This window comes from Apteryx mantelli, chromosome 6, assembly GCF_036417845.1.
Source record: "Apteryx mantelli isolate bAptMan1 chromosome 6, bAptMan1.hap1, whole genome shotgun sequence".
NCBI classification, from domain to species: Eukaryota; Metazoa; Chordata; class Aves; order Apterygiformes; family Apterygidae; genus Apteryx; species Apteryx mantelli.
In genome coordinates, this window is record NC_089983.1 from 14520824 (window position 1) to 14532322 (window position 11499).

The 11499-nt window shown below is 50.3% G+C and overlaps 1 protein-coding gene across 1 annotated transcript; it reads right to left on the minus strand.

Moving 5' to 3' along the window:
* Window positions 1-4148: 4148 nt before the first annotated feature.
* FZD7 (frizzled class receptor 7) lies at window positions 4149-7808 on the minus strand. Its single transcript, XM_067298842.1, has 2 exons — window positions 6080-7808; window positions 4149-5007 (listed from the first exon to the last, which is right to left on the minus strand). The coding sequence occupies exon 1, from the start codon at window positions 7806-7808 to the stop codon at window positions 6099-6101; it is 1710 nt and encodes a 569-aa protein (XP_067154943.1). The 3' UTR covers window positions 4149-5007; window positions 6080-6098.
* Between the last annotated feature and the right edge of the window lie 3691 nt (window positions 7809-11499).

The following is an 11499-nucleotide window of genomic DNA, read 5'->3' on the forward strand; positions in this document are numbered from 1 at the left end:
CTATGATATAGGGAAGTGCCACTGTTTCAATTTTACAGGCAAGGAATTTGAGACAGAAATGAGATTTTCCAGTCAACTCTCAAGACATGTCCAAAAGCACATGGGAAATTAAGCACTTATGAAAAGTGCTTTCCATGTACCTGTCTGCATCTTTAGCTATCTGAATGCTGCTAAAAGTCTGGCCACGATCTGTCCACCATCTGTGACAGTGCAGGTGATTGAGCACTTATCCTCCAAATGCCACATTAGTGGCTACTGGCTGGAACATCCTTTTGTGTCCATCTGGGCCAGATACTATATTTTTCTTTTGCTGCAGCCCCTGTCAGCATTCCCCATTCCCCATAAGCTTTTTCTTAAGCCCCTCTGCAGGTCGGCCTGAGGAAGAGAACAGTACGGTGAGAATGGTCTTATTCCTTGCCCGCACTGAGAACAACGTTGTCTTTTGGCTGATTATTTTGAGAACTGTGCTAGAATTTCCAGTACCTCCAGTGCAGCTGGAGTTAGTGAGGAACTGGGCCTCTTTTTTTTCCTAATCGTCATCCTGGCCTTTGGGATCCTCCTGTTAATAGCAGGGCTCGTGGCTGCCCTGGTGACCACATGATGGGGTTAATTTCCAAGACATGTGCAGCCAAAGTTTACTCATATAGACAACTCCCCTAGGCAGTGTACACTGATTTTCCACCTGTACTTGTAAGAGTATCATGCTTTGTAAGAATATCATGCTTGAGCAAAGGGTTGGATGTAACCAAACCAAGTCGTGACACAGCTAGGCCAGCCACAGTGAACATGTTGTTGCTAGCAGGATTTTCTGACTAATATGGATAAGTGATTTCCCCCCCCCCCCCCATTTACAATTGTTATTAAAAAATGTGCTCTCGGCACTGCCTATTCCTGCTCTGTAGCCATACTTTTATTTATCCCAGGCCCATAGTTTCCTGGCACCGCTGGGCTGGCCGGACAGAGGGGACCCAGCTAGGTGGAGGAGTACGTATTTAGGGCCCTGTCTGGGCCTGTCCTTCCTGGGCACCATTTATCTGAATCCCGTTTGGTTGCAGCTATGGCAATGCCGTTCTTGAGCTCGGCCTTTAAATAACAAAGGGAAAGAGCGCAGTGCCCCACTGCTGCCGCTTCGGCTCCGAGAGGAGCGCTGCCGGGTCCTGCGCCGGGCCGCCTCGGCCAGCCACGGCGGCCTTGGAGCAGCACGCGAACCTGCCCGGCCTGCTCTGGCTGCAAAGCAAACCGACCGCCTGAGGCCTGTTAAACCCTGCCCTACAGAGTGTAGTTGTGTACTTTGAGCATCATTTTAGTCAAAATTTGTCAGTTCTAAGTGGGGCATTTGGGAGCTTGCCATTCACTGTATTTATTCTCCCAATCCTATATTATCCTGTGCAGGGCTGTAGCTGCCAAAACCACACGCTCATGTTGGCATGAAACAATTATCCCGGTTTATATAGAACAGGCTTGGCAATAGTCTATCTCAGTGAACAGTCATAGTGTTGAAAGATTCAGAGTCGTCTTTTCCTCTCCAGGCAACAGGCTGAATTTCTTTCAGCGGGATTTGTGATTTTAAATAATAGGAGTAGACGGTAAGAGTGAGAGCAGACTGTATACAAAGTACCTGCAAGGTCTGGAAGTGAGAATGGGATGCAGAAGGAGAAGACTATTTAAGATACAAGCTAGTAGTTTGGTTTCTAAACCCCTGAGAAATTATAAATAATGTTTACTGTTGCCAGTTGCTGAGTGCAGAGAAGTGTGGCTTTTTTACTTGCAGGCCAAGCTATTGGTTGTGGGTGAAGTACTTGGACAAAAACATTCAATCACTGGTGTGGGTATTCCACCAAAAATAAACCCAAACAAGCACCGACATATTATAAAAGCATGTTTTTCTGTGTAGACAGACCTGCAGTTGCCGCTGCTCTTCATGAACTCCAGCCCTGTTAAAGCCTTCTGTTTAACTTTCTTACACAAAGTAAAACACCAATGTCTCTGAAACTTGCGAACCAAACAGTAAATGTTATATGTTTGTCGTGAAAATGTGGTATACACCCTAAAATTACAGGGATATTTGTCAATGTTGACCATTACTTGCTAAGGTCTTCTGTGTTGCAAAAAATGCTGCATACAAAAGGGCCAAAGCTGGGGGGTACAAAACTTTCCTTAAACTTTAAAAAATGTTACCTGAAAGTAGACTTAAAAGATTAGTTGAAGAAAAATTGTTTCACAGTGATTAGCAAAGGTTTGTTTTTCCTCCTGTTTTCCAGATTGCTTCACAGAGGTTTTTTTAAATTGTACTCCATTACGAGAGTAACTGCTACTTCATTATCAGAATAGTGATAGAGATTTTTATTCCAGAAGGCCAGGCACTATCACTACTTGAAATTCTCCAAATTGTTTCCACTGTGAGCAAATTCAGTCTTGATGCAAGTCACATCTGCTTAAAAGTTAATAGCAATTGCTTCTACTTTATGCCAGCATCAAATTTCACCTACAATCTCAGGTTTAAAAAATCACATTAAATCTCAGGGTTTGGAGAGCTTTGAGTAAGTGACTTTAAATCCAGAAGTCCTTAATATGAAATATTGAAATAAAAGCATTTGACTTTAGTGGGTTTGGGTTGAAACGGAGACATTTCCTTTCAGATAGGAATGTCTCATGTGAACTACACACACAAAAAAGGTCTATTAAAGTTTTTCCATGTATGAACAAAAAATAGCTATCACACCTAAATGCAGTTTCTCATCCAGCTAGAGAAGATGAGTGGTGAGTGGACAGAGGAGCACGGAGAGAGGCAGCCCGGGCACATTGCAAGCTTAGCTGTCCACAAGGTGTTAAGGAATAACCGTGTATTGAGCAGCACGGCTGTGGCCATGCAGCACAGGGGCATCGGCACGGCACCCCTGTGCTCCCGCAGGCTCCCCGGCTCGAGGGATTAACAGGAGGAAGTGCTTAGAGAAAGGTTCGGGTTTCCCAGGGGAGCAGAGTGAACCCGTCCCGGGCAGTTAGCGGGGAGCTCGTGTCCCGGAGCAGCGGGAAGCAGCCTGACCCGCTGGAAAGCAAAGGCCTTGGAGAAAGGAAATCTGGCAAGGGAAAGAGTCTGGGAGCAGCTAGAGGGGCTTTAAAGTGGAAGAGGTGGCTTTTACAGTGAGGCAGCATTGAATGGGGCTGGTTCTGAAAGTAACTTTAAGCCAGTATTGCACACACCTTAAACGTAAATGGTTGTTATGTCAGAAAACACAGTGTTAAAATAAATAAAATAACACTGCAGGGCCGTGCAACCAGAGCTACCATGATGGCATCCAGCTACAGCATCCTAATTCTCTACTTTGCAAATGTTTTTTTTTTTTAAATACAGCCAAGTTTTAAGGCAAAGGGAGGGTGACAAAGCCAGTAAATAGCCAGAAATTACAAGAGAAAAGCTGGTGATGATTAACATTTCACAGGTGTAAAATTGTTTGCTGTGGCACTTTCCATGATGGCAACAACACATCTTGGGATCTAAGCATTCATTTTGGTTAAAAATGAAAATAGACCATTCCATTGAAGCTATCAGCTTTCAGATTACTATGATAAGAAAGAATGTAGGCTTCAGGCTAGCTAGTAAGATTAAAATTCACCTGAGCAAAAACTGGAGATAGCAAGAAGAGCTGGGGGAAAAAAAAAGCTAATTCAAAACCCTGCCCCATGACAGCTATTGAAAAGGACCTTGTTTTTCTCCCAAAACACTCCACCAGCCAGACCTAGGATTTAATTTATAGCACTTGTAGCGCCCTCCAGTTCTCAATCTCAACGCCCCAAGGAACGGGAAAAGGGCATTATCCTTATTTTATAGATAAGGAAACTGGTTTATCAGCTTGCCCTCAGCAAGAGGCAGAGCCTGCAATAAGACTTGGCTGATGCAAGTAGCTCAAGTGAGGGCAAACATGCATTCAAAACGGCCGCAGAAGGCGATCTGCTTTTGTTAGGGGCCGTTACTTCAGAAATGCTGGTTTTGCGTCATGCTGAGTTTCTGCTCAGTTGTGTATTTACCCCAAAGTTGCTTCCACCTCCCACAGCAAAGCCTTTAGGGAGGGGGAAAAGGGAGGGAATCAGGTGTTCCCCTTCTATAGCATTCAAAGTGTTCAAAGACTGAAAGAACTTCATCAGAGCCCTTGTATTAAAAATTATTTATTTAGCGATCTGTACATGGGATGAAGCAGGGCCTCATACAGACCTTCCAAAAAAATCAAGTAAAAACATAAATACATATTTTCTTACAAAAATGAGATTTACAAAATATACATACTGCACTTGTCTTACAGTTCTTTTTTTTTCCCCCACGTGCACATTATAAAAGACAAAAACCCAAGCCCTACAAGTCTGAGATCAGATATACTGAAGGATTTGGCTGATGGGCTGTTCCTCATGCCCAGACTACTGGTATGCCTTCAGACAGCAGTAGTCTGCCCCCGCACCCTGAACATTTTTTTTCCTTTTAAGTTTAATTCCAGACACTTTCCCCCTCCCCTCCCCCAATGAAGAGCAGCTATAGGGTGGAAACTTGCTAAAAATCCACGATTTCCTATTTTGTCTGTACGCAAGAATATATAAACACACACACACATATATATTCAAAAAACAAACCCTTCAGTGAATATAGAGTAGTATTTAAAAATAAAATATTAAAGAGTCAACATAAAAATTTAAGAATAGAAAAATTTGTCACATTTCAAAAAAATGCTGCATCTGATGGTTAATTTTTGCATGTCTTTCCTTCCAAGATGTGATCAGTGGAAACAAACTGCTGTATTTTTAGCTAAAAATGAAAAGGTTTCTCATAGTACCTGCTTTCTCTTAAAACCAAGACCCAGCTGTCCCCAGCCCCTCCTGCACCGCCGGTTCCGGGAATCGGAGGAGCTGGCAAACTGGTCCATCGTGAGCAAAAAGTATTCGCCCTGTCCTCAGCGCCCAGCTGCAGAGTGACTTTACCTGCAGCCATCTCACTGCAAAGCAGGGGAGAAAGCAGGTTTACTGGAACGGGGGGCGAGGGGGGAGAAAAAAGATGCATCTTTAGCTTACATATTTTAATGGATTTTATTTTGGCAGGTGTTCTCAGTTACGCTCCTCTTTCCCTCTCTTTAAGCCTTGCATTTCCTTCAGCTCAGAAAAGCAACCCATACTGAACAGTACGGAGAAAACATCCTGCCTCCTCCTTTTTCATAAAAGGAATGTTTATTTCTGTGAGCTCCTCACATCCAAGGGTGAACCTCAACGACTTCTTTTTGTTAGTTTGCCCATAAAAACCGATCCCATGCTTATGCCTTTCTACACAGAAAACACTTTTGTTTCCCCCTTTGTCTCCTATAACAAAGGCAAGGGGGAAAAGCCTTCTGCTGAAAAGCAACAAGTCATTTCTTTTCAGGGTGTGGAATAGCAACCGCCTCCTTCCCCACAGCAGCAACAATAACACACTCAAGGCAGAATTTTCACTTTAAAATAATTAAAACAGGTATCACTGAGGAGAAAAGGAACTTCTAAGCTGCAGAATAGAGGCATCTCAACAGCACATGATCTGGACTGGCAGCTTGTTGCACAGTACTCACATGATTGCTCCACTGTGGTTCAATGAGAAGACAGTGACCTAGGGCTCAGGAGTTACCCTGAGTGAGCTGCAATTTGACCCCAGGAATTCAGATAGTTTGGCTACTTCTTGGCAAGGGCAGCTCAATGGATGTGGCTTTCCCTCTCTCCCATCTCATCCAAAGCAAAGCAGGACGTTTTCAGTTGAGTTGTCTCCCCCCCCCCCCCAGCACAAGGAAGAGGTATGGGAACTTCTTGCAGGTAAAGGACTCTCCCACCCCACCCGTGGCCTGAGGACCCTTTTCTGTGCTCTTCCAATTAGCTGGGCATAAACATCCTTGGACACAGGGCATCTGGTCCTTTATGCAAACATTCTTCCCCCCCCCCCCCGGAAGCAAAAGTTTTGGAAAGCCTCCCCTTCCTCCTCCTTTGGGGAGCTATCACCTCCCTTCTGCTGAGTATCCCTCTTCTGTGTCTGTGTGTGTGTGTGTGTGTATATGTGTGTGCGCGTGTGTGCATGCACCTGAGGGGGCAGGAGGGTCTCATACTGCTGTCTCTCCCTTGCTGCCAGTGCTGAGTCTGTGGTAGAAGCGTCGCCAGGACTGAAGGGTTTTGCCAGACCAGATCCAGAAGCCAGTTGTGATACCAACAATCATGGTCATGAGGTACTTGATCATGAAGACAGTGAAGTCAGGGCTCATAGGGGCAAAGTGGCTGGGACAGGGCACAGCATAGGATTTGCAGGTCTGGAGGAGCCATGTCTTCTCCCAGGTGCCACGGAAGGCCTGCTCATAGAAGTAACATGCCAGGACAATGGTGGCGGGCACTGTGTAGAGGACACTGAAGACACCAATGCGTACCATCAGCTTCTCCAGTTTCTCTGTCTTGGTACCATCGTGCTTCATGATGGTTCGGATGCGGAACAAGGACACAAAGCCAGCAAGCAAGAATGAAGTGCCGATGAACAGGTACACAAACAAGGGTGCCAGCACAAAGCCTCGCAGGGAGTCCACACTGTAGATACCTACGTAACACACCCCACTGAGCACGTCCCCATCCACCTGCCCCATGGCCAAGATAGTGATGGTTTTGACAGCAGGTACAGCCCAAGCAGCCAGGTGAAAGTACTGGGAGTTGGCCTCGATGGCTTCATGGCCCCACTTCATGCCAGCAGCCAGGAACCAAGTGAGGGACAGGATGACCCACCAGATGGAGCTGGCCATACCAAAGAAGTAGAGGATCATGAAGAGAATGGTGCAACCTTCTTTCTTCGTGCCCTGGGCCACAGTGCGGTAGCCATCCTCAGAGAAGCGCTCCAGGCACACCACCCGCTCCTCCAGCAAGAAGCCTGCCGCATAGGCCACTGCCACCATGAAGTAGCAGCCTGAGAGGAAGATGATGGGCCGCTCTGGGTAGCTGAAACGACGCATGTCCACCAAGTAGGTGAGCACGGTGAAGAGGGTGGAGGCGCAGCAGAGCACAGACCATACGCCAACCCACAGCCGGGCGAACCGCACCTCCGCCTCCTTGAAGTACATCAGTCCGTTGGGCCGGGCTGGCTCACAGGGGGCCCCGCAGTCCCTCTCCCCCAGGAAGCGGTAGCCCAAGTAGGGGGGCACCTTAAGCTGCCGGGGGCAGGAGAAGGAGAAGCCGCCGGGGGGCTGCGGCGGGGTGAGGAAGTCCGGGAGGTAGCCTGCTGTGGGGTGGGCCGTGGCGCCCCTGCCCGCCCCGCCGGCAGGCCCCGGCGGCGCGTCCGACGTGTTCTGCCCCACGCAGATCTCGCCCGCGCCGTGGACGGGGAAGTTCTCGCAGCGCAGCCGCTCGGGCCACTGGAAGCCGAACTTGTTCATGAGGGCCTCGCAGCCCTGGCGGGCCCGCTCGCACAGGGAGCGGCACGGCGGGATGGCCTGCTCCAGCACCGTGCACACCGGCGCGTACATGGAGCACAGGAAGAACTTGAGCTCGGCCGAGCACTGCACCTTGACCAGCGGGTAGAACTGGTGCACCTCCAGCCCCGCGTCCTCCTGGTTCGTGTGGCCCAGCAGGTTGGGCAGGATGGTCTGGTTGTAGGCGATATCCGTGCACAGCGGGATGGAGATGGGCTGGCAGAAGCCGTGGTCCGGCACCGAGATGCCCTTCTCGCCGTGGTACTGCTGCGCCGCCGCGCCCGCGGGGGGCCCCAGCAGGGCGCCCAGCAGCGCCGCCAGCCCCAGCCAGCGGCCGCCGGCCGCCGCCGCGCCTCCGCCGCGCATCGCCGCCGCGCCGGGGGGCTCAGAGCCGCCGGGGCATGGGCGCCGCCGGGGCCCGCCGCCGCGCCGGCCGGGGCGCTCCGCCGCTCGGCGCCGCGGCCGCCCGCCGCGCTGCCCGGCCGCCCCCGCGGAAAGTTTCCGGCGGCGAAACCCGAGAGGCACCAACCTGGCGGAGTCTCTCGCCAGCTCCGCGCAGGGTCCCGCGGCGGCGACGCGCTGGCTCCGCTCCGCGCCCGGCTGCTCGGCCCCGGGAGCCCGGGATTTGCGTTACACTTAAACGGATTAGGACTTCGCCCGGCTGATCCGTGTATTTTACTCGGGGGCTTAAAGAACTTTTAAAATCCAATTACTGCGCGATCCGCCCCGCAGCTCCGCTCCCGACGGGCGCCGCTCCGGGCTGCGCGTCCGGGGCGGCGGCTACGGCTGCGGCGGCTGCTGCGCGCCTGCAACGCCGTCCCGCCCGCGCGGCGCCCGCGGAGGCACATATACGCGCGGGCCCCGCCCCCGCCGGGCCCATTCACAAACCGCGCCGGGGGCGGGGCCTGGGGCCGCCCGCCCGCCAATCGCCGCGCCCGCGCGCCGCCAGCGCGGAGGGGCGGGGCGGGGGCGAGGAGGGCGCGCGCTGAGGGAAAAAAGTGGAGAAAAAAAAGTTGAGCAACAGTTTCGCGCGGCCGGGGGGGGCGGGGCGGGGCCCGAGCGGGGCGGGGGCGGGGCCCGAGCGGGCCCCGGCCGCCTCGCCGGCCCCCGAGCGCGCTCGCGCGGTGCGGGCGGCTGCCCGAGCCGCGGGGCTGAGCGCGGCCGCCAGCGCGGCGCGGCCCCGCTCCGTCCGCCCGCGGAGCGGCTGGCGTTGTCGGGGAGTCGGTGCCTGCGCCGCTGGAGCTGTTATCGCTGCGTGGCCGTTGCTTTTCGGTGGCAGAATAAGCGCTTTGTTCAGGCAGGTCTAAGCTTTAGCTAGGGGAAGGCAGCTTTCGCTGAAAAAACCCAGTGTTACCTAGGCAAGGAGAAATTTTAGATCCGCATGTGTGCTGCTGCAGTCCCCTTGAGAGACTCTAAAAGGTCGTTCAAAAGCAGCAGTTTCTCTGGAGGAGGCCGGCTGGCCCTGAGGGAGAACGCGCCCCAGGACGGGAGAGGGGTGGCCTTGGCGGGCCGGGCGATGCCGAGCAGGTCTCTGGCTAGGCCAGCGTGCGGGTGCTAAGGGCAGAAGTGCGGGTCTGCAGCGCGGCTGGGTTTTGAGGCACACCGCCGAGGCGCAGGCTGCCGGAGCCGTCCTGCTGCTGGCGTGTTGTGCAGGCAAGGAGAGGATCTTCCGCAGCACAAAAACGGATGATGTACTCGAGAGGAGCCCTGCGAGAGCGACTGCTTTTCCCTTAGCCCTGGCCTGTGAGCGCCTCTGGAGACTGGGGCCGAGGTTTATTGCCCCTGCCCGATCCCTCCCTTTGAGGATGGAGATCTCCTGAACTATACTGTCCAAATTGTTACCTCTTTTATTCAGGATTGCGCTCATTTTCATGACTATGCAAATACACCGATCTGTATCAGCCCACAGAGCAGTTCGGGAGAGCAGAGTTTGGCTCAGGGAGCTCAGACAGCAATTGCTGGACAAATGTTTCCCATATCCTCTCCTCCTCGTGAACCACGGTTCCTCATACCAGTAAGACCATGGAGCTTTAGTTTTTGTTATGTTTGTCAAGAGAAGCTGACAGTTATGAATGGGCTTTCCAAAATAAATTTACTCCTCTAAAAGTGGACATGTTTTTAAAAATAATACTCTGCTCTCCAAAATATGTATGTGGCAGGATTAGCTATTCAAGGTTGTAACAGCTGTTTCTGGAACACAAATAAGTCCTTTCTTCATTCCCAATTATAGCTGTTTGAGGGCACCTTAGAGAAATTTCGGTTTTTCAGTTTGGTAAGGTTTCTTTTGTGAATAACTTGCTTTTGTAAAGGGAGTTAGTGACTAAGCAGGTTTTTCGGATACCCTTCCCCTAACCCAGCTCCCGCGGTAGAAACGTACATGAACGTGTCTAGGGTGTTATTTGCTCTTTGGCTGTCAGTAACATTTTAAAAGATTATTCTTTTCATTTTTTTTTTCCTGTCCCATCTTTCTATAACACTCCATGAGCCACTGAGTCGCCTATCTTCAGTAATCACCTTAAAGCCTCTATTTTTCTCTTTGGCATATATGCCTGACTTCCTCTGCAAAGCATTCTGTGATATTCACTGTGAAGAACGGTGGATGCAAGGAAATGTTTCACTGGCATGCAATGCTGATGCAGAGAAAGGAAGCTAACTGCTGACTTTCTGCCCCATGCATTGCCCCTTCTCGTTTCTGTGTGTGAGGAGAGGGATGCACAGCTGGTAAAATGGTATTGCAAGAGAGCATCTTTTCATACAGAAGGTTAGGTTTTAGTAATATGGAGACAGTGACAGAAACTATTCAGGATCAGGAATGTCCAATCAAGTGGCAAGACCGTAATTATGTATTTCCAGGTCATGTAGCAGATGGCATCGGGGTTCCCCTTGTTTCCTACCAGGCCCATTCGTTAGAGTCATTCCTCTGAACCACCGTAAGGAAGAAAAGACAACTGTGAGTTCTGGTACCTGCTGTAAAAGCTGTATGACTTCATTGCATTTATGTTGACCATAACATAGAATCAGAGCAGCAAAAGAAAAAAAGAAGTTGAAGGGTAGGCAGAAAGGGAAAGCCGTATCTTTAATCATTTCTTGGTGAGATAAGAAGAGAGTAAGCTTATCATGTGGAATGACACTGCTAGGCCATTCCAGAGGGCAGGAATGTGCAACAGGGTTTACTAAGATGGAGGAAGAAAGTCTCTTGGGTATGTTACCCAATTCCAGGGTTTCTTTTCCTACAAACATAGACCCACTGGGAGATGGGACACAACCGCTGAGAGAGTCCCAGAATGGCAGATTGTGGCCTAAGAAAAGCTCAGGCTGCCAAGTCAGTCTAGGACATAATGACAGCTTTCTGCAGGGGGGGTGGGGGGAGACACCCCTAAACAACAGCAAACCCCAGGATTCGGGATTGCAGGTTACCCCAAAGCATCCATAACTATAAGTAGCATCAGCCATGTTTCAAATGAGAGCAAACTTGTGCTTGTCTCCTGCTTTTACCTCAATCTGAATTCACAAGTTTAGTCTGCAGTATTACTTATATTTCCTCACAACAGGAGGGATTCTCATCAGCAAGCAAGTGTAAGCAGCCAGCATTCGCCGGGTTATCAGCCCCGCAGAACAAATGTGCTGCGCAAGATCTTGCAGCTTCTGAGAAACTGTCTTTTGCCACCGCATAGGAGTTCAAAATGTTTTCTCTGAAAATCTCCGTGTTCTGAATATCCCACATTGCCTCTTGGCTGCCAACAATAAACCTTCAAGAGCAAAACCCTGGTAAGTCCAGGGTACCAGAATAAATCTACAGTCTCAGGTAGTGGTACCAACTCTGGAGCTGTCTGAGTAGAGCTCTGCACCTGGGAAGTGCTGTATACAGGAATTCTTAGGAGCAAACAGTTACCTGTCTTTTTACACATTTAAAAATAAATCCAATTCTACCTCCAAGCTAAGTCTAAGTGAAGAGGGGCATCCCTACGTGATGTCTTTTCCTCCTGTTTTAAAGCCTCCTTTAACATTGCTAATGTCTCTTTCCTTGTTTTTTATCCTATCTGATACAAAACTCTTC